The sequence below is a fragment of the Pleurodeles waltl genome, chromosome 4_2 (genome assembly GCF_031143425.1).
Source record: "Pleurodeles waltl isolate 20211129_DDA chromosome 4_2, aPleWal1.hap1.20221129, whole genome shotgun sequence".
NCBI classification, from domain to species: domain Eukaryota; kingdom Metazoa; phylum Chordata; class Amphibia; order Caudata; family Salamandridae; genus Pleurodeles; species Pleurodeles waltl.
Window position 1 is genome coordinate 209,239,011 of NC_090443.1, and position 26,466 is coordinate 209,265,476.

At 46.8% G+C, this 26,466-nt stretch overlaps 1 protein-coding gene across 2 annotated transcripts in view; it reads right to left on the minus strand.

Annotated features, from left to right (window-relative positions):
* The window catches only part of FIRRM (FIGNL1 interacting regulator of recombination and mitosis), a 1,527,986-nt gene that overhangs the window by 283,504 nt on the left and 1,218,016 nt on the right, over nt 1–26,466 (minus strand). For both annotated transcript variants that reach the window (XM_069231089.1, XM_069231088.1), the window contains one exon: nt 15,496–15,600. In XM_069231089.1, the coding sequence (XP_069087190.1) occupies nt 15,496–15,600 (105 nt within the window). The remainder of the gene's footprint in view (nt 1–15,495; nt 15,601–26,466) is intronic.

Sequence of the window (26,466 nt, forward strand, 5' to 3'; positions counted from 1 at the left end):
GAAAATGGCTTCCGGCTACAATGAATCATGTATTGTCTATGGGTAGGGTGGATGGGAATGTGGAAATATGCGTCTTTTAGGTCTAGTGTAGACATGAAATCTCCCTGGTTCAGACGCAGGAGGACATCCTGCAGGCTTATCATGCGGAACAACTGCTTTTTTAAGTAGATGTTTAGTTCCCTTAGGTCGAGGATCGGCCTCCAATCTTTCCACTTCTTGCAAATGAGAAAGAACCTGGAATAAAACCCTCTTCCTCGCTGTGACCGAGGTACCTTCTCTATAGCTCCTTTGAGGAGCATCTTGTTGATCTCCCTCTTGAGTTGTTCTGGGTACCTTGAAGGAGTCCTGCGAGGAGGATTGGAGGGAGGCAGTTGGATAAATTCCAGGGTGTGGCCCTGTTTCACTAATTGGAGGACTCACTTGTCTGATGTGATGACTTGCCATTGCTCGAGGAACAGGGATATCCTTCCGCCTAGAACCAGAGGAGGAGAGTTGGGTGTAGCCGGCACCTCGGATGTATCAGGCTCTACGAGCCGAGTCTTTAGCAGGGCGAGTTGAGCGTCCCCTATTGCCAGATCTACCATAAGCTGCTTGCGGTGGCTGCCTTTGTGGGTAATATTGACAGAACTGGTGGGATGAGGAAGGATAGGTTGAATATCTATACTGCTGATATCCTCCTCTATATGAAGGCTGTCCACGTCCTCTAGCTCGAAAGGAAGGCTTTCGAAACTGGAGAGTCCCTAATGATGGAATAATTTCTTACCTGTAACTCCAGTTCTCTCGTAGGGGTATTTCCATGTTAGTCATAAGCACTGAATAGTTCTGCACACCAGCAGGGACACCGGAGCACTGTTCTGAAATGTCTTCTTAAGTGTAGATGTTCGCCTTTCTTGAGGAAGGCCTGCAAAGTCACTTAAGAATGTCAATGTGCAGCCTAGAGGAAAGGCTACAAAGGCCAAATTGTTCATTCTTTTTGGTTGATAAAAGGGTACTGTAGTATAGCTATACATTGAAAAACATGTATATTCTAAAGATGATGCAGAAAAAATCTTTCACAAACCTTTTTACAACTTTATATAAGGATGAAGCAATGCAGGGCAGTGTAGCCCATAGGCTGCCATCATACAGAGTGAAAATAGAGCTGTGCCTTTAAGAAGAGATAGACTTCCTGTATCCCATCATGCATAGCAAGAGGCAGTTGCCTCAGTTCTTTTTGTAGGCTTGTTAGCTGACATGAAGGAGTCTGAAAATATCATTCATTATTAATATTATTATTATTATAATTATTATCATGTCAACTCCACCAGGGAGGAGGGAGGGTTGCTTATGACTATCATGGAAATACCCCTACGAGAGAACTGGAGTTACAGGTAAGAAACTATTCCTTCTCTCGTAGGGGATTTCCATGTATAGTCATAAGCACTGAATAGATTAGCAAGCCCATCCCCATGACAGCAGTAGAGTAGACGGAACAATAAAGAAATAATAAATCACGCAAAGAGATTCTTAAGAGAAGCCTGTCCTACTTGAGCATCTGCCCTAGCATCCGAATCAAGGCAGTAATGCTTAGTAAAGGTGTGGACAGATCTCCATGTAGCCGCTTTGCAGATATCTGCTAACGGAATATTTCTCATTAAAGCAGCAGTGGCTGCTTTGCCCCTAGTGGAATGGGCCTTAGGTCTGTCATCGAGGGATTTATTGGCTAACTAGTAACAGAGCAAGATACATGAGACAATCCACCTGGATAAGGATTGTTTGGAGGTGGCCAGGCCTGTTCTATCTGGGCCATAGTTAATAAACAGCTGTTGTGACTTGTGCAATGATTTAGTTCTTTCTAAATAAAATTTTAAAACCCTCTTTACACCGAGAGAATGTAGTGTTCTCTCAGCAGGGGTAGATGGATTTTGGAAGAAAGTCGGTAAGGAAATGGTCTGATTTACATGAAAGTCTGAAATGACTTTAGGTAGGAACTTAGGGTGTGTTCTCATTACCACTTTAGAGGAATGGAAAACTGTATATGGTTCTTGAGCGCAAAGGGCCTGGATCTCACTAACCCTGTAAGTTGAAGTGATTGGTACAAGAAAGGCAGTTTTCCAAGTAAGATGTCGGAGGGATGCCTTGTGTATGGGTTCAAAGGGGTGTAGCATCAGACGTGAAAGGACTATATTAAGCTCCCATGGAGGAGATGGACGTCTAGTAGGAGGAAAAACCTTTTTTAAACCTTCTAGAAAATCTTTAATGACTGGAATTTTAAAGAAAGAGGTTTGTGAAGGACTTTTCCTATATGCTGTCAGAGCTGCAAGGTGTTCTCTGATGGATGAAAACTGTAAGCCAGACTTCGCTAGGTGTAATAGATATGGAAGAATAGCATCTTCTCCGCATGTCGTTGGGTCAAAGTTCTTGTCCGAACACCATATGCAGAACCTTTTCCACTTGAAGGCATAAGCTGTTCTTGTGGAAGGCCGTTTTGCCTCCCTTAGAATCTCCATGCAGTCCTGAGGAAGATTAAGGTGACCATACTGTACTAGCACAGGAGCCATGCTGCCAAATTCAAAGACGAGAGGTTGGGATGTCTCACCTGGCCTCGAAACTTCGGGAGAAGGTCCGGGCGGCATGGCAGTCTGATATGTGGACGGAGTGATCGGTGAAGAAGGTCCGGGAACCACCACTGGCGTGGCCACTCCGGAGCGATGAGAATCATCTTGGTGTTGGAGTGGGACAGCTTGAGGAGGACTGTCGGGATTAGGGGAAGCGGTGGAAAGGCGTAAATAAATTTTTCTGACCAGTCTATCCATAGGGCATCCCCAATGTCCCTGGATGGTAGTACCTGGAGGCGAAGTCTTGGCATTTTTTGTTTTCTGGGGTTGCAAATAGATCTATAAAAGGGGTACCCCACATGGAAAAGATGGAGTGGACGTCGTCGTCATGTAGAACCCACTCGTGGTTTTCATCCATTGCTCGGCTGAGGGCATCCGCTTGGACATTCTATATGCCTGGCAGGTGAGTTGCTATTATTGTTAAGTTCCTGGCTAGAAGCCAGTGCCAAATTGTTTGGGCCTCCGTAGACAGAGTTGTGGATCTGGTGCCACCTTGCTAGTTCAAGTAATACATGGTTGCCATGTTGTCTGTTTGGAGAAGCAGAGTATTCGCAGTCAATGCGGGGAGGAAGGCCTTGAGCGCAAGATGGACTGCACGTAGCTCTAGGAGATTGATGTGATATAACCCCACCTTCTGCGACCAAGAGCCTTGAATCTGAATCTGATCCATATGTGCACCCCATCCAAACAACGATGAATCCGTGACTATGGTCTGAGTGGGAGGCTGTTGGGGAAATGGCATCCCTTTCAGGAGATTGCTCGGAGAACACCACCACTTGAGGGATTAAATGGCATGAGGAGAAAGAAGGATCCTGTCCTCCCAACTGCCTACTAGTTGATTCCACTGGTTTTCCAGGCACTCCTGTAAAGGTCTCATATGGAGGCGAGCGTTGGGAGTGAGATAGATGCAAGACGACATCGACCCCAGGAGAGAGGATACCGTCCTTGCAGTGGTCTGAGGGACTCTCGCGAGTAGCTGGCACTTCTGGAGGATTGATAAACGTTGCTCCTCCGAAGGAAACACCTTTGCTTTAGTAGTGTCGATGATGGTGCCTAAGTAGTGCAACCTCTGTACCGGTGATGTCGTGGACTTGGAGAGACTGACCTGAAGGCCCAGTTTCTGGAGTAGTTGGTAGGTCCAATTGAAATGCCGTTGGGCTTCTCGGGATGTGGGTGCTTTTATGAGCCAATCGTCTAGGTAGGGATAGACGAAGATCCGATGTTTCCTTAAATGGGCTGCATTTGGAAAACGTCCTTGGTGCTGACTTGAGGCCGAAGGGAAGCACTGTATACTGGTAATGCCTTTGTCCGACGAGAAATCTTAAGAACTTCGATGTTTTTTTACTACGGGAATGTGGAAATAAGCATTGCGGAGCTCTATTGAACAGAGCCAATCGCCTTGATGAAGTTGAGGATAGATTTGGTGTAAGGATAGCATTCTGAATTTTTCTTAGCAAATCCATTTGTTGGCTATTCTTAGATCAGATCAAGGATGGGTCGGAACTCGTGCTTGTTTTTTTTCGGTACCAGGAAGTACCTTGAATAGATTCCTTTTCCTTGCTGGTTCATTGGAACAGGTTCTATCGCCTTCTTTTGTAATAGGGTTCTGACCTCTACTTTGAGAGCGTTGAGGTGGTATTTTACCGGCTTGGGTGGAATAGAAGGCGGAGGGTTTATGAACCTGAGACAATAGCCATTCTGCACAATATTCAACACCCAGGCGTCTGATGTTATGCCTTGCCACTCTTCCAGGTAATGCGAAATACTTCCCCCTACGGAAGTGGGTAACGGAAGAGGGAAAGTAAGGATTCAGTGTTTTGACACTGATGTTTGACGTCCTCCTTGGGCGGTCTGTGGCATGGAGCGACCCCTTGTTTGTTTTCGCTGGTTGAAAAACGGTCTCTGGTGTTGTTGGTGCTGGGATCTAGACGGCAGCCGTTGCGGAGTTTGAAGCCTTTGAGAGAAAAATCTACGGTGGTAGGGACGGAAAGTTTTCAGCTGTTCTCTTGGCTTCGCTGCCTTAAGAGTGTCTAGTTCCGTCTTCATCCTAGACATGTCATCGTCCGCATGAGACCCAAACAAAGTGGAACCTGAAAAAAGAAGGTTCTGTATCCTCTGTTGCGCTTCTGGCTTGAGTGAAGTAAGGCGTAGCCAGGAATGTCTTCTTAAGGATACGCCATGACAATAACCATGAGCAGATAAAATGGAAAAATCTGCAGCCGCACTAATAACCTGGTTGGAGATCATGGCGCCTTTGTTTAAAATTTCAAAGAAATCCTCCTTTTTGTCTTTGGGAAGGTGACCGGCAAATTGTAGCATAGAATCCCAAAGGGCGCAATCATATCTGCCCAAAAGGGCAGTGGCACTAGCCGCTTTCATGGTGATGGCTGATGTTGAGCAAACTTTCAGGCCGCGGCATCAATCTTTCTACTCTCCTTGTCTGGTGGAGAGGAGGACGAAGGAGACGTTGAATGCAGCTTTTTGGCAGCCACGATTACCACCAAATCGGGCGCTAGATCCGCCCTCAGAAATAAAGGGTCCTGCTCAGGAGGACGGTATTTCTTTATGAGTCTGGAAGGTGCAGTCTTGGTTGTGGACGGTGTAAGAAAAATGTCCATTGCCGGTTCCAGTAACCCTGGGACCAACGGTAGTAATGGCCTAGCCGAAGAACGTTGGTGTAATGTCTCAAATATGATAGAGGTTGTTGGAGTGGGTACTGCCAGGGGGATGTTAAGCTTGGTAGCACCGCAAATTAATACCTCCTGAAAAGTATTCACATCATCTATAGGCGAAACTCTCGTAGACGGGGAGTCAGATAACGTCGGAGAGTAATCTCTTGTGGATGAAGAGGAGTGCCTACGGTGGGAGCGAGGAGACCTGTGATCCGAGTCATGCTGATGACGGTGTCTAGACGCAGAGGAACGTCTCGAGGCATGACACGAATGTCTTGTGGATCCTGCAGGAGTTACAGGGGCCGCCTCAGAAGGTGGTATCGAAGGAGGAGCTGTAGATGCCAGAGGTGTCGGCGGTAAAGGAGATGGCTGAGGAAAAGGTGGCAATAGAATCAGAGAAGCCGAGGACTCAGAAGTGGAGTAAACTCTCCTTGGGCTCTTTGAATGCCTTCTCGACATCGACAAGCTTCTAGACGTCGAAGTACGACGTCGACGTGTACCTCTCGACGTTGATTCCTCACGCCGTTGGGAGCCCCTCGACGGCGATCTGCCTCGACATCGGTGGGATGACGTCGATCGTGTCCGAAGGCTAGCACTGGCCCTCGACATCGACCTTCCCTGTCGTGTCGACGGTGACCTCGACAGAGAACTCCTTGACAGCGAACGTCTGCGCCGTCTCGTCGACGATAACGCTCTAGACGGCGAGCAATGTGTCTTCCTCGACGGCGAGCTGGTTCTCGATGGCGAGCATGTCGGCGCTGTTCCTTGTCTCGACCTGTGTCGTTTTTTAGCAGATTTGGAAGCTGCTCCAGGGGACGAAGTCCGAGCCCTGGTGGAAGACTGACCTTCCCCTCGCTCTGTGGTCTTGCCTGTGGATTGTGTCCTCCGTCTACTGTCCTCCTTGGCCTGAAGGCGAATTTTCTCCCTGTCACGCAGGGTGCGCCTGGAGAAGGTTTTACAGATGTCACAGGCATCAGGTTTATGAGAAGACGGCAGGCAAATAATACAGACTTGATGTGGGTCTGTTTTAGCCTTTTTTCTGCCACAACTAGGGCACTTATCAAAAAGAGAAGGCATGTTGATGGAAAAAAGCCTTACATTTCGGTCAGAATTTGACAAAAAAGACAGAAAACACTCAATCTGGTTGAAAGACGTTGAGTGAAAATGAAATCCAAAGGATTTGTGTGAAATTTAGTCAAAAAAAGCTATCAATAGGTGGAGCTCAATGATTCAGGGTCCTGTCAGAAGGAGCCGGAAAAAAGAACTGAGGCAACTGCCTCTTGCTATGCATGATGGGATACAGGAAGTCTATCTCTTCTTAAAGGCACAGCTCTATTTTCACTCTGTATAATGGCAGCCTATGGGTACACTGCCCTGCATTGCTTCATCCTTATATAAAGTTGTAAAAAGGTTTGTGAAAGATTTTTTCTGCATCATCTTTAGAATATACATGTTTTTTAATGTATATCTGTACTACAGTACCCTTTTTTCAACCAAAAAGAATGAACAATTTGGCCTTTGTAGCCTTTCCTCTAGGCTGCACATTGACATTCTTAAGTGACTTTGAAGGCATTTCAGAACAGTGCTCCGGGGTCCCCGCGGACGTGCAGAACTATTCAGTGCTTATGACTATACATGGAAATCCCCTACGAGAGAACTTGTTGTATCAGTGTCAGATTTGATAGATTGTAAAGCCTCGTCAATATGTTTACCAAATAATGCCTGGCCATCGAAAGGTAGGTATAAAATCTTATTCTGTACCTCAGGCCGGAATGATGTAGCCTTTAGCCAACCTTGTCTCTTAAGTACAGCCGCACCTGCGAGCTGTTGAAATGCCGTCGTGGCTATGTCCATTGCACAGTCTATGAGTTCCGCTGACGTGTGCTGACCTTCTTGCAACGTCTTCTTTGCCTCTGATCTTCCGTCCTCCGGCAACTGGTCAATATGTGGGGTGATGTCTGCCCATAGCTGTCTGTCGAACCTGGCAAACACCGCTAGTGAGTTAGCAGCTCTTATCACTAGGCTAGCCATCGAGGAGAACCTCTTCCCAATGTTGTCTAGCCGTCTACCTTCTTTGTCTAGAGGTGCAGAAATCGGAGCAGATGGATTCTTGGACTTCCTCTGTGCCGCCTGTGCCACCACTGATTCCGGATGAGGATGACCAATTAGACATGCTGGGGCATCGTCTGGTGCCTTTTATTTTTTGTCCAAACGAGGCAGCACTGCTGTGACAGTAGCAGGATTGTGCATCACTTTCAGGCCTTCTTCCCATAAGTAGCTGAGCAGTGGAACAGAGCACACAGATTTTTGAAACGGCTCTTTAAAATCATAAAGAAAACAATCTGTCTGTTTTGACGGCATTGGCAAAGCAAAACGCTTAGTTGCTCTTTCCAGGAGATTATGAAATCCTCAGATGTCGTCTGGAGGGGACTCCACCTTTGATTGGGAAGGAGAAGGAGGAGCAGGAATAATGTATTCATCCCAATCGGAATGAGTGTCAAGGAGCTCCCCTTCTTTGTGGCCACCTTCCGACATGTCAGTGTCCTGAGGTAAAGTCATATCCGGCGTAGCCACATTTGTTAGAGTTAAAGAGGCCGGTCTCTGACGTGGAGTGGTAACCCCGGAGACGGACGATGGAGGAGGTTGCTCTCCTTGAGGAGGAAAACGCCTGCTGTAATAAGCCAGCATTGCTCGGAGGTCAGATAGTAAAGAGGTTGGAATGTACGCCCCTTCTTGATATTGTTGGTCTCCTCCATAAAATTAAGGGTCACAGGTTTCATCAAATTTGTCGTCTTCCTGATATTTGAAGTTTAATTGAGGTGGGCTTTGGGCTGTCCCAAATGGACCCTCGTCGTCCGAGTCTTCATCTCCCTCTAACAAGTGCAATGGTATGAGAGAGGTCACCGTACTAGGTGAGGTGTGCTTTGGGGTAAGTCTTTCATGTGTTTCATGATGTTTTTCCCTCATCGACGATGTCGTCGACGGCGCAGACATAGTCTTCATTGACGCTGGAGTCGTCGATGACGAACGCATGGAGATTTTGATCGATGACAGCCTTACCGAAGAGTCTACCGTCGACGATGGTAAGGCTGATACCGTCATAACCGCCCTTGACGATGATGAGGTGTAGACGTTCGTCAACGATGAGGTCGTCAATGCCGCACTCGTCGTCGACGATGTCGTCGACGGTGGAAGGGTATAAGTCGTCGTTGGCGGTGAAAAAGCACTCACTGACGGTATCGTTGGCGATGAGTCCGTCGTCGACGGTACCTTTTTTGTAGAAGTAGATGAAGGCCTTTTGAAAGGCACAGATGGAGGTACAGATGATGACTTTTTATGCCTCTCAGAACTGCTGGCATGACCTCTCTCCCCTTTCCTGGAAGATTTTTGAGGTGAAGTAGAGGGGCTGCAGCCCTTGTAAGACCCTGAGGCAGTCTTTTTGTGGGCTTTTCTCGATTTTTGGGAGGGAGATCTTGTGTCTGATCTTGCCCTCTTTGATGACTCTTTAGATATTGAAGAGTCATCACTATCAGAGTCAGAGACTGGATTCTCTCTGTATTTAAGTTTTTGCAGCCAAATCAATAATCTGCCTTCTCTATCCTTAAGAGTCTTAGAGGAAAAGGTACGACAAACCTTACAGTCCTTGGCTGAGTGGTCTGGATAGAGGCAGTATACACAATCCTGATGAGGGTCTTCAGAATGTAGTCTCTTCTTAACACAGGTTTTGCAATTTCTGAATAAACCCTTATTCTCTTTGTCAGACATGTTGAAGGTGTTATTCAAATCAGTTCAAAGAAGTTTTTAGCAGTGAAAAATATGTTCAAGCTAATCCAAAAGGTGTGAATGAAGAGCAGAGCTCTGAGGAGACTCCCTAGCACAACGTGCAGTAGAAAATCTGAGGTGTTGGAGCTTCTCTCAGGAGGATTCTAGAGGGTGGAGTTCTCTGATTGGTGGATGCTCAAGTTTGGTCCTTTTCCTAAAAATGACTCTGATAGACTGTTAAATTGAAGAGGCCTAGGGCCCTTTTGTTAATATATTTCAACACTACTTGTGTAATTTGAACCAGGGGCTCCCATCTCGGCGACGGGGAATGATTCAAGCATGTGAATCTATAAAAGTTCCAATGCTGGAGTAAGCTATAGTTAGGAAATATTTATTTTTTAAAACTCAGAAATCCACTTAAAAAAACAATGGTTACAGGGATGCTCTAGTTAGAAAATAGCAGTAAAAAAAACCTTAGATATTCACTAAAACCTCCCAAAGGTGTCAGGAATATTATAGTTCAGCTCGGATTTTACAGGCACAAAACAGAGAAATTCAGCAGGATAGACGTTCCAAGGCAGGGAGCTTCAAAGGACTTGGTAAAACGTATGGCCCTGCAATGCACTGCTTATGACCTCACGTATTACATCACTCATGACATGGTCAGTGACCTCAGGGATGACATCACTGGACATCTCAAATGATATCACTGATGACAACATCCAGCAAAGTAACCTCCAGTAAACAATTTTTTCTTCATAGTAAGAACAAAACATACGTGAGCGACGTACAGCACTGAGCTCACTGTAACCTTATCAACTACTACATTCACTTATTACCCAACAGACTGTTCTCAGCGGATAGTCCGTTTCTTGATTAACCACTACTCTAAACTTTAATGACTGAAGTAATACGTCTAACCGTACGAGATAGTCTACTGCAAACCATAACACCACCATTTATGAACTTGGACAGAAGTTTTACTCCAAATCTTAGATTTACACAAACTACTGTTGTAGGAAAGTAGCATCTTTCTAGCAGTTACCCAATTTTTGCCTGGTGTCAGTGTGTTTAGACTGTAGTAAACCAGGATCCTGCTAATCAGGACCCCAGTGTCCGTCCTCTCTCCTCCAAATGTGGTTGTATGGTAACTTTTACACCGCACAATTGGCATACTGGTGCACCCATGTAAGTCCCTAGTATATGGTACTTAGGTACCCAGGGCATTGGTACACCAGGGATCTTTACATGGGCTGCAGCGTTTATTATGCCACCCATGGAAGCTCATACAAACTGTGACTACAGGCCTGTCATTGCAGCCTGCGTGAAATGGTGCATACACCTTACACTACAGCTATAAGGCTTGCCTTATATTGCGGTCACTGCACTTGGACACTGCAAGTCACCCCTCTAGTAGGCCCTTCAGCCCAAAGGCAGGGTGCATCTAGGTAAGTGTGAGGGTACCCCTGCATGAGCAGAGGTGCCCCTGCAAACCCCGGACTCCAATACCTGGGCTTTTTAAGTGCGGGGAAGCCATCTTAAGGTATGTAGTGGACACTGGCCAACACGAGTGGTCCAATTACATAATGGCTTCTGTGAACCAAGGCATGTTTGGAATCAAACATGTTGGAATCACACATCCACACCGATTCTAGTGACAGCTGCATGATACATGTACTCATTGGGTTACTTACAGAATTCCCCATTTCTGCCTGTACAGCCTTATGGTGTCTGGCTGCCAGCTAACGCTGCTGCCGACCCCAGACATTGTTCTGCCCTTCTGCTGATGATCCTAACTCAAGCAAGGGACTGCAAAACAAAGGATTTCCTGCAGGAGAGATGTGTGACCACCTCTCCCTTTGAAATAGGTGTCTCTGGGCTGAGGTGGGGTGGCCTCTGAGCACTTTGGTGCCCTCCATGCATAATCCGGTTTGCACCAGTACAGGAACCCACAGTTCTGGCATGAAACTACTCAAAAAGACAGGCGAGTAACCACCTCCCCTGTCCAGTTCCTCCCCTAAGGAGGTACACAGAGCTCTGCCAGGTAGCCAGTTGATTCTGCCATCTAGAAAACATGGTAGGCAGAGTCCACTGGGAGCATCTGACTGGGTAGGCCAGGTAGATGATGTCCCTGACACCCTCTGATAGGTGGGCCACTACAGAGAGTGACCAACCCCCTTTTAGGTTTACTTAAGCCGCCCCCTGAGGGTGGGTCCACAGATTCATCGAGCAAGACTCTAAATGGAACTCTTTGCAAGACACTTCTGCAACCTGGCTCTAGAACCGCTGCTGGTCGGCCTTACGAACTGAAACAAAACTGTATCCAGTTGTGAGGGCTCCCACTGCAACATTGCTTTTCCAGCTCCTGCAAGAATTATGCAACATCTGTGCCTATGCATCCTCCAGGGTCACAAGGACCCTGTTTATATCCAGAATCAAGAAGAAATATCCCTTGGAGTGAAGGAGTCACTCCCCTGCATCAGCAGGCACCAAAGACGACGACCGGATGCTCGACCCTGCTGTCCCATGGACATCGAAGACAGAAGGGCCACTGGACTGTCGGGGACACTTGGACCCAGCTCCTGTGTTCCAGGGACCACGCTCGTCAGGATGAGAGGGGACCCAGAGGACCGGTGATGCAGAAGATTGGTGCCTGCGTTGGCAGGGGGAAGATTCCGTCGACCCACAGGAGATTTCTTCTTGGCTTCCAGTGCAGGGTGAAGGCAGACAGCCCTCAGAGCATGCACCACCTGGAAACAGTCGAGAAAGCCGGCAGGATGAGGCGCTACTATGTTGCTGGTAGTCTTCTTGCTGCTTTGTTGCGGTTTTGCAGGCATCCTGGAGCAGTCATCGGTCGATCCTTGGCAGAAGTCGAAGAGAGAAGCACAGAGGAACTCTGGTGAGCTCTTGCATTCCTTATTGGTGAGATACCCACAAGAGAGATCCTAAACAGGCCTCAGAGGAGGAATGGCTACAGAGAAAGGTAAGCACCTATCAGGAGGGGTCTCTGACGTACTCCTGCTGGCATTGGCCACTCAGAGCTGCCCACTGTGCCCTCAAACCTCTGCATCGAAGATGGCAGAGGTCTGGGACACACTGGAGGAGCTCTGGGAGGTACTGGTCAGGGGAGTGGTCACTCCCCTTTCCTTTGTCCAGTTTCGCACCAGAGCAGGACTGGGGGGGATACCTCAACTGGTGTAGACTGGCTTATGCAAGGAGGGCACCATCTGTGCCCTTCAAAGCATTTCCAGAGGACAGGAGAGGCTACTCCTCCCAGGCCCTTCACACCTATTTCCAAAGGAAGACGGTGTAACACCCTCTCTCAGAGGAAATCCTTTGTTCTGCCTTCCTGGGACTGGGCTACCCAGGCCCCAGGGGGGGCAGAAACCTGTCTGAGGGTTGTCAGCAGCGGTAGCTGCTGTGAAAACCCCAGAAAGTTAGTTTGGCAGTACCCGGGCTCTATGCTGGAGACCTGGGGATGCATGGAATTGTCCCCCCAATACCAGAATGGTATTGGGGTGACAATTCCATGATCCTAGACATGTTACGTGGACATGTTCGGAGTTACCACTGTGACGCTACATATAGGTATTGACCTATATGTAGTGCACGCGTGTAATGGTGTCCCCGCACTCACAAAGTCCGGGGAATTTGCCCGAACAATGTGGGGGCACCTTGGCTAGTGGCAGGGTGCCCACACACTAAGTAACTTGCAACCTAACCTTCACCAAGTGAGGGTTAGGACATATAGGTGACTTATAAGTTACTTAAGTGCAGTGTAAAATGGCTGTGAAATAACGTGGACATTATTTCACTCAGGCTGCAGTGGCAGTCCTGTGTAAGTATTGTCTGAGCTTCCTATGGGTGGCAAAAGAAATGCTGCAGCCCATAGGGATCGCCTGGAACCCCAATAACCTGGGTACCTAGGTACCATATACTAGGGAATTATAAGGGCGTTCCAGTGTGGCAATCAGAATTGGTAAAATTAGTCACTAGCCTACAGTGACAATTTTAAAAGCAGAGAGAGCATAAACACCGAGGTTCTGGTTAGCAGAACCTCAGTAATAAAGTTAGGCACCACACAGGGAACACATACAGGGCATACTTTATGAGCACTGGGGTCCTGGCTAGCAGCATCCCAGTGACACAGGCAAAAACAAACATACTTACAGTAAAAATGGGGTTAACATGCCAGTCAAGATGGTACTTTCCTACAGGGACTAATTTTCCTACCTGTGCTGCCACCAAAAGTGGGGTCAGGACAGGGGGGTTGGTCAACCCCGCCATTGGGAGAGACCTGGGTCACATTACAAAGGCAGCAAAGCCGTTGAAGCTCCCTGCCCTGGAATGTCTATCCTGCCTGGTTGAGGTAATAACACCTCCGCCCAGTGCAGGCCTTTGTCTGACGCACTTAAGAGTGCAGGGGGGGGGAGGTGCAGAAACGCACCTGTGGTGGCCAAACTGGTCAGGACCAGTCAGTCAGCACGCTAGTAGCTGGAATATTTCTAGGGGGCACCTCTAAGGTGCCCTCTGTATGCATCTATTAATACATCCATCACTGGGGACAGTTAGGGTTTATTATTATGAGAAGTTTGATACTAAACATCTCAACATTCAGAGAAGCAATCATATAGCTGGGGAACTCGTAATTACCAGTATCCAGCACATGCATTTAAAATGGCTTCCCTCTTCACTTACTAGGTCTCAGAATCGACAGAGGCATAGCAGAGGCATATCAGCTCATGCATGTATGTCCTCACATGTGCCTTGATGCACCCGGTCTTAGTGGTGACACTGGGCACATGCAGTTCTGTTTTCACTTTGGCCTGCACCAACACACAAAGTCTGCAATGGCAGCACTGTAGGGATTTGGTGAGGGGCCTCTCGGGGTGGCACACCTGGTGCTGGAGCCCTCAGAGACCTTCCTTAGCACACCAGGCCCTAGGTACCAAGGGTTCCATTTACTAGGGACTTAAAGTGGTAGGTAAAGAGTATCCCAATTATGCAGTAGAGCTGAGCACCCAAACACAAGCCGTGCACAGCATGAGGTTAGCTGAAGTGGGTGTTTTTTCCTTCCAATTTTTCTCTGGAACCACAAATCTACCAGTGGATTTGTGGTTCAGTGGATCTGCAGATTGGACTAAAAACCAAACATTTAAAAATAAAAAAATAAAAAAAAAGAAAGAGACCCTTCTATGTGTCCTATGGGGTCAGGCTATATGTATCCTGACCCCTTATGTGTTTTTGCACTCTTCTTTTGCCACCCCCAAGCCGATGCAACAAACAAAACGGCAGTTGCAACTCTTCTGTTAGGTTGCAGAAAGCCTATCAGTGCCATGCTTTTTCCCCAGATTTGAGGAACAGGATCCGTGGGTCCAGACCCGCATCCGTATATATCTATATTTTTTCACCTTATGTTACTCCATAACTACTGAATGGATATACACCAACCCAGAAAAAACAATCTGCGGATCAGGATCTAGTTTCCTGACAAATTTGGTGTAATTCCATTCAGCAGTTCAGGCTGTAGGCGTGTCTAAAGAAAGTCCCTATGGAAAAGTGAATGGAGAAAATGCATTTTGCCCTAAACACCCTCTTTTCTCTTCCCCCAAAACATTCAAAACAGCTGCTTAAATGACAAAGTATATGTTTTGAAAATGTTGTGGTTCTGTCAAGAAGCGCTAAAATTATAGGCAAAACAAAAAACTCAATGAAAACTAGGTCCTAACTATAACTAACTAGTGGTGACCGCCACTAGGTGATATATATATATATATATATATACACACACACACACGCATATAAAAATGCCATGAGTAACGTAATTGACAAAACATGGATAGTTCCACTGGACAAAATGGCCAGGAGCAGAGTCAAAGAAGTTGCCACACAGCTATAAAACACAAGTGTTAATACTACAATACACAGCCAGAAATCAAAGAAATGATCAAATGTCTTGTAATCTGAATGCCGCAGGGACATGTCGCAACAACAGCAGAAACTTTGATTCAAATGTTATTTTTTTTTAGGATCTCTTTTCTCTATAACAAAGGCTACAGAACTACAGCACTAAATGTAGGTGTTCTTTTTAATACAGCTGAATCTAAGCAATTCACAGTGTATGATCAATTTGGTGGCTGGGAATAATTTAAGTGTGTGCATCTAAGAAAGACCCAATGCTGGAACAATGTCTATTCCTTACATTAAAAAAAAAATTACCCATAAATAAAAGGTCTGGATTTACAGTAGTAAATTCATTCAGCCCTAGATTAAATGGAAAATCATTTTGCAAGGATTTCAACAATGCTTACCATGTTTACGCTTTTGCTATTAACAGAAGAAACCGTAAAAGCAATAAGAATAATTGACACTTGAAGGGATGTGCATTTCATATTTCTCATGAGGAAAAAGAATGCAATAATAACTTTTTTCTGATGAGTATTTCTCACAATGTGTTCTCTTACCTCAGCAAACTGAGTAAACGCTTCCAGTGCATGTTGGTGGATTAACCATGAATGGCTGGAGAGCAGGGCTGCAAAGAGAGCAGATAGCTTCGGAAGTACCTGACCCTGGAAAAGGAAAGACAGTCTCAGCAAACAACAACGAAAAACAATAACTAACAATAGAATTGTTACATAAACATTTGAAAAATAATTCAGTATACAATATGATTACGCTGCATAAATTAAGGCGCAACATTACATTAGAAGAAAGAGGCTCGCTACTGCACCCACAAAGTTGTCAACCTTTAATAACATCCCTAGAGAAATAAACTTCCTGTCCCACTACCATTGAAGTATACAAAAGGTGATGGATGGAATGCTTCAATTAATCTCAACCGCTGGCAATTAATTACTCGGGGTTCATTCCCAAAACCAAGGCCACTACGCAGGACGAGCAAAACTAACTGGGGACAGGAAAAGAGTTGCTGAATGCATTTTTGTAGGAGGCTGGCCTGGTTTGCAGTGGGTACCTAAGGTACTTACATCTTATACCAGGTCCAGTTATCCATTATTAGTGAAATGTAGGCAGTGTCTAGAAGCCAGGCTGTCTAGAGGCAGCTGTAGGCAGAGCAGCCAAGGCTAAACTAGGAGACATGCAAAGCTCTTGCAATACCACTGCAGTCACACACAAGAAAAGACAATACTCAGTGTTACGAAAACAAAGGTACTTTATTATAGTGACACAAGGCCAAAAATATCTGAGAGGCGACACTCCCTTAGGAGGTAAGTATTATACACAAAATATACACTAGTAACCAACAGTCATAAAATAGTGCAAATAGCCAAAGATCACAATGGGCCTAGGGGGAACATAAGCCATATACTAAAATAGTGGAATTCGAATGTCGGTTTCCCACCTAGGGAAGTGCAGTGTGCAGAGGGGCGCTGGGAGTGTAAGAACACACCAAACTTAAGTAAAGTACCTCAGGAAAACAGGAGTAAAGTACAGCAAGTTTCCTCAAGAACACACCAGAAGTCGTGATAAAGAATTATGCAAAAAACAAGCAAGACTGAAAGACACCAACGATGGATTCCTGGACCTGAAGACCTATGGAGAGAGGAGACCAAGTCCAAGAACAGCTGAAGAGTCTAGGAAGAACAGGAGCCCCTGCTAACCCGGATGAAGGTGGAAACATGGATTCTCCGGTTGGAAGAAAAAGTCAGAGATGCACCAAAGAAGAAAGCTGCGGGTTCCTGCTTGTTGCAGGAGATGTTCTCCGTTGAGTAGAAGAATGCAGGCTGGTTTTCGTCGTTGGATTCCGCCAACAAGCCTTTGTTCATGCAAAAGACGTGTTTCGCAGCAAAAGGCACTACCTGGGCCCAGGAGGGACGTGGGGGTCTCAACTCAGACTGAGGAGACAGAGGGGGCTCTCAGCACTTCAGAGAGCCCTCAGAAGACCAGGCAGCACCCACAGGAGTCCCAGGACACGGGGACAAAGGAGTTCCAAATCGCAGTCGTCGCAGCACTACACAAAGGGATCCCACACCACCGAGAACAACTCAGGGAGCTGAGCGTCGCAGGATAGAGTGCTGGGGACCTGGGCTACACTGCGAACGAAGGATTTCTAGGTGAAGTGCACAGAAGCCCTATAAGCTCCAAAACACGCAGTGCATAGGGGTACTGTCTGGCTCGGGGAGGCAAGCTCTTAGCTCCGCCAAATCTGGACAGTTGGGCCTTTGGACAGTCTTGGTCACTTCAGTCCACAAACTGTGTTCCAGAATCCATGCTCGTCCTCAGGAGAGGGGACCCAGGGTACCGGTCATCGCTGCAGTGAGGTGCCTGCTGAAGCAGGGAAGTGACTTAGTCACTCCACAGGAGATTCCTTAGACTCTTCTGGTGCAGGATTAAGACAGGCCGTCCTCAGAGCGTGCACAACCTGGAAACTGTTGCAGTTGCTGGCAGGAGCTGAAGTTACAGAGTTGCATTACCCTTCTTGGATACTTAGTTGCAGTTGTAGAGTTCCTGGAGCAGTTATGCAGTTGATCCGACAGTAGAAGCTGAAGCAGAGGTTGTAGAGGATTCTTGCTGGCATCTTGCAAAACCGAATCTGAGGAGACACCCACAGGAGAGAACCTAAATAGCCCTGAGAGGGGGATTGGTCACCTAACCAGTTAAGCACGTATCAGGAGTGGTCTCCGACGTCTCCTGCTGGCACTGGCAACTCAGATGCTCCCAGAGTTCCCTGACCATCCTGGAAACAAGATGGCAGAACCCAGAGACACTCTGGAGGAGCTGGACAGGAGAGCGGTCACTCCCCTTTCCATTCTCCAGTTTGCGCCAGAGCAGGGACTTGGGGTCCCTGAAGCGGTGTAGACTGGATTATGCAAGGAGGGCACTGTTTGTGCCCTTCAAAGCATTTCCAGAGGCTCTAGTAGGATACCCCTCCCATTCCTGTAACACCTACTTCCAAAGGGAGAGGGTGTAACACCCCTCTCCTAAAGGAAATGCATTGTTCTGCCTTCCTGGGATTGAGCTGCGCAAGCCCCAGGAGGGCAGAAGCCTGTCAGTGAGGTGGCAGCAGCTGGAGCTGCAGTGGAAACCTCAGAGAGCTGGTTTGGCAGTACTGGGGGCCCTCAAGATGCATGGAATTGCACCCCCCCAATACCAGAACCAGATTGGGGGTACAATGTCTCAATCTTAGACACCTCACATGGCCATATTCAGGGTTATCATTGTGAAGCTACATAATTGTATTGACATATGTAGTGCATGCTTATAATAGTGTCTCCGCACTCACGAAGTCTGGGGAAATGGCCCTGAACAAAGTGGAGGCACCTGTGCTAGTGCAGAGGTGCCCTCACACACAGTAACATTGCACCTAGCCTTCAGGGACTGAAGGTTAGACATATAGGTGACTTATAAGTTACCTGGTGCAGTGAAAATCGCTGTGACACAGTGCTTCCACTATTTCACTCAGGCTGCAATGGCAGTCCAGAAGGAGTGTTTGTTTGAGCTCCTTATGGGTGGCAAAAGAAATGCTGCAGCCCATAAGGATCTCCTGGAACCTCAATGCCCTGGGTACCTAGGTACCATATACAAGGGACTTATAAGGGGGCCCAGTACGACAATCTGGAGTAGAATATGTAGTCACTAGACTAGAGTGACAGATTTGGAGAGAGCATAAGCACTGGAGTTCTGGTTAGCAGGACTCTAGTGACAGAGTCAACCATACTGACAAAACAGTAAAACAAACTGACATATAGGCCACAAACTATGAGCACTGGGGTCCTGACTAGAAGGAACCCAGTGAGACAGTATAAACGCACTGACAAACAGGCAAAAATGGGGGTAATCATGGTAGAAAGAGGCTACTTTCTCACAATTTTGTAAAGCGAAAAGACAGGGGGGTGAAGCTTGCCCTCACCCAAAATGGCTACAGAACCAGCTCGTACTGGGCTTTTTTCCCTTATGGATAGGGATTTCACACCACCAAAAAATCCAGAAAAACAGGTGGCAGATTCGACCATGATCCTGCTGTGCCTATAAGCAGTGTGACCGATCACCAAGAATGTTTCACACTATCAGTAACAATGACACATTGTGTGATGATCAGTAAAAATCATAAATAGCATAATTGACCGACTACTGGGCAGGCTTGAATCAGTGTTTTTGGCTGGTACACTAAGTGATGTGATCTCACTTTTAAACTAATGGAGGATTCCACGATGCCCTCACCTAAATATGCATGCATGCTCTAGATGAACTATAACTATTATGGTTGTTAGCTCACACGGAAGGGGCTTCCCTAGTCTATACCCCAGATGCACAGATTGCATAATAGTATGACACCTGGCTTGCTAATATGTTTGAACATTTTGTCTTGGCCATATGTTTTAACTCCTTCCACCTCTTTATTTCAAGGGAAAGAAAAGCTGGGACTCCATTTGCTCATCCAAAAGCAAGGGATTTGCTAGTACTACCCTAGTGCTACAGCCTGAATCTCAGCTACATTTCCTGACCTAGACATATATAGACAGCCTGGATTCTACATCACAATAACTGAAAGCTGCACAGTACTTTCTTTGCACCTAGCAAAACATAGTCTCTTTATTGAAGTTCTTACTGGAGCTAAAAACACTGCATATTGAGAAAACGCAACTGGTGTAGACTGGCTTATGCAAGGAGGGCACCATCTGTGCCCTTCAAAGCATTTCCAGAGGCTGGGGGAGGCTACCCTTTCCCCAGCCTCTAACATCTATTTCCAAAGGAAGAGGGTGTAACACCCTGCTCTCAGAGGAAATGCTTTGTTCTGCCTTCCTGGGACTGGGCTTCCCCGACCCCAGGAGGGCAGAACCCTGCCTGTCAGGTGGCAGCAGCTGTAGCTGCAGTGCAAGCCTCAGAGAGCTGGTTTGGCTGTACTAGGGGTCCATGGTGGAGCCCAGATGATGCATGGAATTGGCTCCCCAATACCAGATTTGGAATGGGGGGACAATTCCATGATCTTAGACATGTAACATGGCCATATTCGGAGTTACCATTGTGAAGCTACATATAGGTATTGACCTATATGTAGTGCACGTGTGTAATGGCGTCCCCGCACCCAGAAAATCCCGGGAAATGGCCCTGAACTCTGTGGGGGCATCTTTGCTAGTGCAAGGGTGCCCTCACACTTAATAACTTTGCACCTAATCTTCAGCAAGTGCAGGTTAGACATATAGGTTGACTTATAAGTTACTTAAGTGCAGTGAAAATGGCTGTGAAATAGTGTGTGCACTATTTCATGCAAGCTGCAATGGCAGTCCTGCGTAAGGATTTGTCTGAGCTCCATATGGGTGGCAAAAGAAATGCTGCAACCCATATGGATCTCCTAGAACCCCAATGCCCTGGGTACCTAGGTACCATATACTTGGGACTTATAAGGGGGACCCAGTATGCCAGCTGAAATTGGTAAGTGAAGTAACTGGCCTACAGTGACAAATTTAAAAGCAGAGAAAGCATAAGCACTGAAGTTCTGATTAGCAGAGCCTCAGTGACACAGTTAGACACTACACAGGAATACACATTAGGCCCAAAACTATGAGCACTGGGGTCCTGGCTAGCAGGATCCCAGTGAGACAGGCAAAACACACTGACATATAGGTTTTTATCTATGAGCAGTGGGGGTCCTGGCTAGCAGGATCCCAGTGACACAGTAAAAAAACACTGACACACACTCGCAAACAGGCCAAAAGTGGGGGTAGCCATACTAGAAAGAGGCTACTTTCCTACACAACCCCCCCCCCCCCCAAACGAAGGACAATAAGGCTAACCTTGGCCAGTTGAGACTTTATTGTCTAAGTGGTGATAAGTGGAGAGTAGATCTGCAATAGAGTGGTTAGTCCCTTTATCATCCACTATATGGTTACTTCCCTGTGGGGATGTAAACCACCCTGTTTGGAGATTTTTACCTAACCAACAGTGTGAGTGTAAATTTTCTGAGTTCCTATTAGTATGTTTTAAAGTAGGGCAGTGGGATTGGTCCACTGGGCCTATGTCAAATGCAGGAAATACTGGAAAGGGATGTTGTCTCAAAGCCATAGCTGGGCAAAAACTTTGTCCATATGGCTGAAAGAGAGAACAAGGCTGCTGTTTCTCTTGAGTTGAAGTAGGGCAGGGCTGCTGTCCTATAAGCTCCACACCAGGACAGGACTGCTGTCGTAAGAGTTTAGAGGTAGTGCAGGGTTTCTGCACTAAAGTTTCTCGGGGAGGGTTGGAGGGATGCACCATATTTACTAAAATGGTGCAATTTTGCACATCTGGCTTAGTAGTTCCACAGAGAGGAACTTTTACCTCTGTGAGTCCAGCTGTGGTAGCTGAGGGCTCTCTTGGTACAGGTTCCACCCCAGGAGAGGTTTCCCCCACAACAGGAATAGAATCCTTAGTAACAGGGTGGGGAAGGGATACTTTGACACCCTTCTTACCTGTTGGTGGATAGGGATCCTGAGATTTCAGGCCTTTTTCTCTCCTTTGCTTTTTCATTTCACCAGAAATGAGAGGAAGTAATTCCTCAGGGATACCCAGCATGGATACTAAACTGTACCACAGCCCAACCTGAGGCCTCTAGGTCATTCACTAAGAGAGAATCTACAGGTAAGCTAGGTGATAGCACTACCTGATCAGGGCCAGTAACCCCCCCCCTCCAACTAAGTTGAAATACAGCTAAGGGCAGAGACTGAGTGGAGTTATTGACATCAGTAACTTGGTACTTCTGTCCAAGGAGGTGTTGTGCAGGTGACACCAGGTTTTCAGTCACCAAAGTGATACTGGCACCTCTGTCCCTGCAGGCCTGGGTCTCAACACCATTTATTAAGATTGACTGCCTGTACTTATCCATGTTAAGGGGACAGGCAGCCAAGGTGGCAAGGCCAATGCCACCAGGTGTGACAGAAACGGTCTTGGGACTCTCTAACCCAGTTTCTATTATGGTCCCAAAAGTGAACTCAACTACACTTTTGGTTTGACTATGGCCAGTAGTCCCACCACTAATACCACTATTGCTAGGGGCACTAGAGTCTGATGTCTGAGTGGTGGAAGGCTCAGCATCTTTACCTGTGCAGGACTTATCCTTTGGCCAATGGCCTTTATTTCTACGCTCATAGCACCAAGGCTTTTTCTGATTGTGTGAAGAGTTTGAAGATGAAGAAGACGTTTTATCCCCACCCCCAGAGGAGTCTTTTGGACCTGAAGAAGGATCTTTGTGTTTACTTTTATCCCCAGGCTTGTCCTGAGATTTTTCACCATCTTTCTTACCATCCTTGTCACCCCTTGTATGAGCATTTCTGCTCACCCTTGTTCTGACCCATTTGTCTGCCTTCTTTCCCAATTCTTGGGGATTGGTCAGATCTGAGACCACAAGATACTGATGTGACAAGTCACACACACAGTTATTCAAGATATGCTCTCTCAGAATCAAGTTATATAGGTTTTCATAATCAGTCACCTTACTGCCATGTAACCAACCTTCTAGGGCCTTCATAGAACAGTCTGTCCAGTTCTGTGGTGACTCCTTTCTTGTCTCTCTGAACTTAAGTCTATACTGTTCAGTGGTTAAACCCAGACCATCCAAGAGTAAATTTTTAAGAACCTGGTAAGTTTGCCAGCGAAGGATAACCAAAGAATATCGGCCCACTGTACATGAGGGACCCTCTGAACTTTACAGGCCCTCTCAAGTGCAGCAAACCACTTGTTGATGTCATCACCATCCTTGTTAGGAGGGACAATTTTGTGCAGATTCCTAGAATCAAATGAAGGTTCCTTAACATTTGTATTCCTAAAACTGCTGCTGCCACCATGGGGAACTAACCCCAAACCCTGCCTCTCTTTCTCCACAGCCAGGGATTCCCTGTCTAAGGCCAACTGCTGCAGCATTAGCTTCAGTCTGGCCTACTCTAACCTCAGCTTTCTGAGTTCCCTATCTAGGGACTTGTCCTCAGGGTTAGAATTATGTGAAGCCTCTGAAAGAGAGGTAAGATGAGAGTGTGCAGAGGCCGACCTATCTCTAACAGGGGCCCACTCTAGTGACCTGGCCTCTAGGGGTGAAGGAAGCCCTACTTGTGTGTGAGCCCTTACCACTACCAGTTATACTAGGGGGCTTGTTGACAGATAAGTCTGTGAAAGGACTCTACCCAAGATTGTCATCTTGCACCTCTTAGCACTCCTGGTTGGAGTCATCCTCTACCTTTTCCTCACTGCTGATTCCGTGAGCATCCTGTAGGAGGAGATTTAAGAGGTACTCCTTATTGGGGTTCTTCCCAGTTTCTATATTTCTTTCAATGCAGAGCCCCTTCAAGCATTTATAGTTTAAATTGTCATAGGTAGTCTGGACAGCTCTAGGGGTGGCTTCTACAGAAGACATATTGAAAGAAAAACATTTTAGGAAAGTGAGTAAAAAGTTAGCAGAATAACAAAGCTAACTTTTTAGAGAAAAGAAGAAAACGTTTCAGAACTTTGTAAAAACGTTTACAAAGTTTGAAGAACTTTTAAGAAAGTTAGAAAATAGTTTCTAGGTATATATTATATATGCTCTAAGTATTGGAGCAAGCTTTTCTTGTCAAAAGCACAGGTAACAAAGTGGTGAAGCAATTACAAGTACTTACCCCCCGCTGCACCACCAATGTAGGAGGACGGCCTGGTTTGTAGTGGGTACCTTGGGTACTTACACCTTACACCAGATCCAGTTATCCCTTGTTAGTGAATGTAGTAGTGTTCTAGCAGCCTAGGCTGATAAAGGTAGCTATAGCAGAGCAGATTAGGCTGAACTAGGAGACATGCAAACCTCATGCAATACCACTTATGGTTACACAGTACTTATGCACAAGTAAAGACAATACTCAGTGTTATCAAAAATAAAGGTATTTATTTGGGTGACAGTACCAAAAATATCTTAGAGACAATAATCCTTCTGGAGGTAAGTATTATACACAATGTATACACTAGACACCAAAATTAACCAAGTAAATAGTCATAGAACAATGCAAACAGTAGGAAATCCTATAGAATGCAATGGGAGAAAATAGGTCGAGGGGCAACACAAACCATATACTAAAAAAGTGGAATGTGAATCACAAATTCCCCCCTAGATAAGTGTAGTGTGTGCAGAAACACTGGGAGAGTAAGAATACAGTAAAGCAAAGTAAATTACCCCATCCCAGAGGCCAAGAAAAGTAGGAGTAAAGTACTGCAAGTTTCCTTAGGACACACTACACCTCATTTATGGGATTTTGCATCAGCCAACCAAGTCTGCAAAGAACAACTGCTGGATTACTGGACCTGAAGGCCTGCAATGGAAGGGGATCAAGTCCAGAAGTGCTAAAGAAGTTCCAGGAAAGACAGGAGCCCCTGCCAACCCAGAAGAGGTTGCAAAAGAAGAGTCCCCAGTTAGTAGAAGACTGCAGAAATGCACCCTAGGAAGATGCCAGCGGGTTCCTGCGTGATGCAAAAGATGTCCCATAGCGTAAAGATCGTCGCAGACGAGATTTCGTATAGGAAAGCGCCAACAAGCATTGGCTATGCTAAAAGTGCGTTTTTCATCAAAATGCCGCTGGATGGACCCAGGAGGGACCTGGGGGCCTCAACTCTGTGTGAGGAGGAAGAGGGGGCTCTCAGCACTTTAGAGAGCCCTCAGGATGCCAGCCAGCACCCCCGAAGGTCCCAAAACACGGGGACAAAGGAGGTGCAAAACGTGGATGATGCAGCACAACAAAGAAAGGTCCCACGGCGCAGGAGAACAACTCAGTGAGTTGAGTGTCACAGGAGGGAGTGCTGGGGACCTGGGCCAGGCTGAGCACGAAGGACTTTTGCAATGAGTGCACAGAGGCCTCAGGAGGGGAAGAAGACGCAGTACAAGGGGTACCGTCGCTCTCTGGGAAGGCAAGGTCTTACCTTCTCCAAATTGCATCAGCAGGACCTCAGGACAGTCTATGTTGATGATGTTCACCCTCTGTGTCCTTAGGAGCACACTTGTCGCTGTGAGAGGAGTCCCAGGGTACCGGTCGGCGTCTTGGAAGGTGCCTGCTTGGAGCAGGGGAGTGACTGTCACTCCACAGGAGATTTCTTTGGTCCTTCTGGTGCAGGATGAAGACAGGGAGTCCCCAGATCGTGCACAACGTGGAAACTGTTGCAGTTGAGGTTGCTGAAGAAAAGTGTCTCTTTTAGACACTTTGTTGCAGATACAGCGTTTCTTGGAGCAGGTTGATCTGAGGTCAGGAGAGTCTGAAGTTGTTGCAGAGGATTCCTGAAGGAAACGTGCAAGCAGAATATGAAGAGAGCCCACAGGAGAGACCCTAAATAGCCCTGAGGGGGGGACTGGCTACCTTACCAGATATGGACCTATCAGGAGGGGTCTCTGATGTCACCTGCTGGCACTAGCCACTAAGAGGCCTCCAGAGTGCACCCACGCCTTGCAAAGCAAGATGGCTGAAGCCTGGGACTGTAGGAAAGTACCATCTTGCCTGGCATGTTACCCCATTTTTACTTGTGTGTATGTTTGTTTTTGCCTGTGTCACTGGGATCCTGTAGGAAAGTACCATCTTGTCTGGCATGTTACCCCCATATTTCACTGTATATATGTTGTTTTAGTCTATGTGTCACTGGGACCCTGCCAGGCAGGGCCCCAGTGCTCATAAGTATGTTCCCTGTGTGATCCCTGTCTCACTGAGGATCTGCTAACCAGAACCTCAGTGGTTATGCTCTCTCTGCTTTCCAAATTTGTCACTAACAGGCTAGTGACTAAATTTACCAATTCACATTGCCATACTGGTACACCCATATAATTCCCTAGTATATGGTACTGAGGTACCCAGGGTATTGGGGTTCCAGGCGATCCCTATGGGCTGCAGCATTTCTTTTGCCACCCATAGGGAGCTCTGACAATTCTTACACAAGCCTGCCAGTGCAGCCTGAGTGAAATAACGTCCACGTTATTTCACAGCCATTTACCACTGCACTTAAGTAACTTATAATCCACCTATATGTCTAAACCTTCACCTGGTGAAGGTTGGGTGCAAAGTTACTTAGTGTGTGGGCACCCTGGCACAAGCCAAGGTGCCCCCACATCGTTCAGGGCAAATTCCCCGGACTTTGTGAGTGCGGGGACACCATTACACGCGTGCACTGTACATAGGTCACTACCTATGTACAGCGTCACAATGGTAACTCCGAACATGGCCATGTAACATGTCTAAGACCATGGAATTGTCACCCCAATGCCATTATGGCATTGGGGGGACAATTCCATAAACCCCCGGGTCTCTAGCATGGTACCGGGGTACTGCCAAACTGCCTGTCCAGAGTCTCCACTGCAGCTGCTGCTGCTGCCAACCCCTCAGACAGGTTTCTGCCCTCCTGGGGTCTAGGCAGCCCTGCCCCAGGAAGGCAGGACAAAGGATTTCCTCTGAGAGAGGGTGTAAGACCCTCTCCCTTTGAAAATAGGTGTGAAGGCTGGGGAGGAGTAG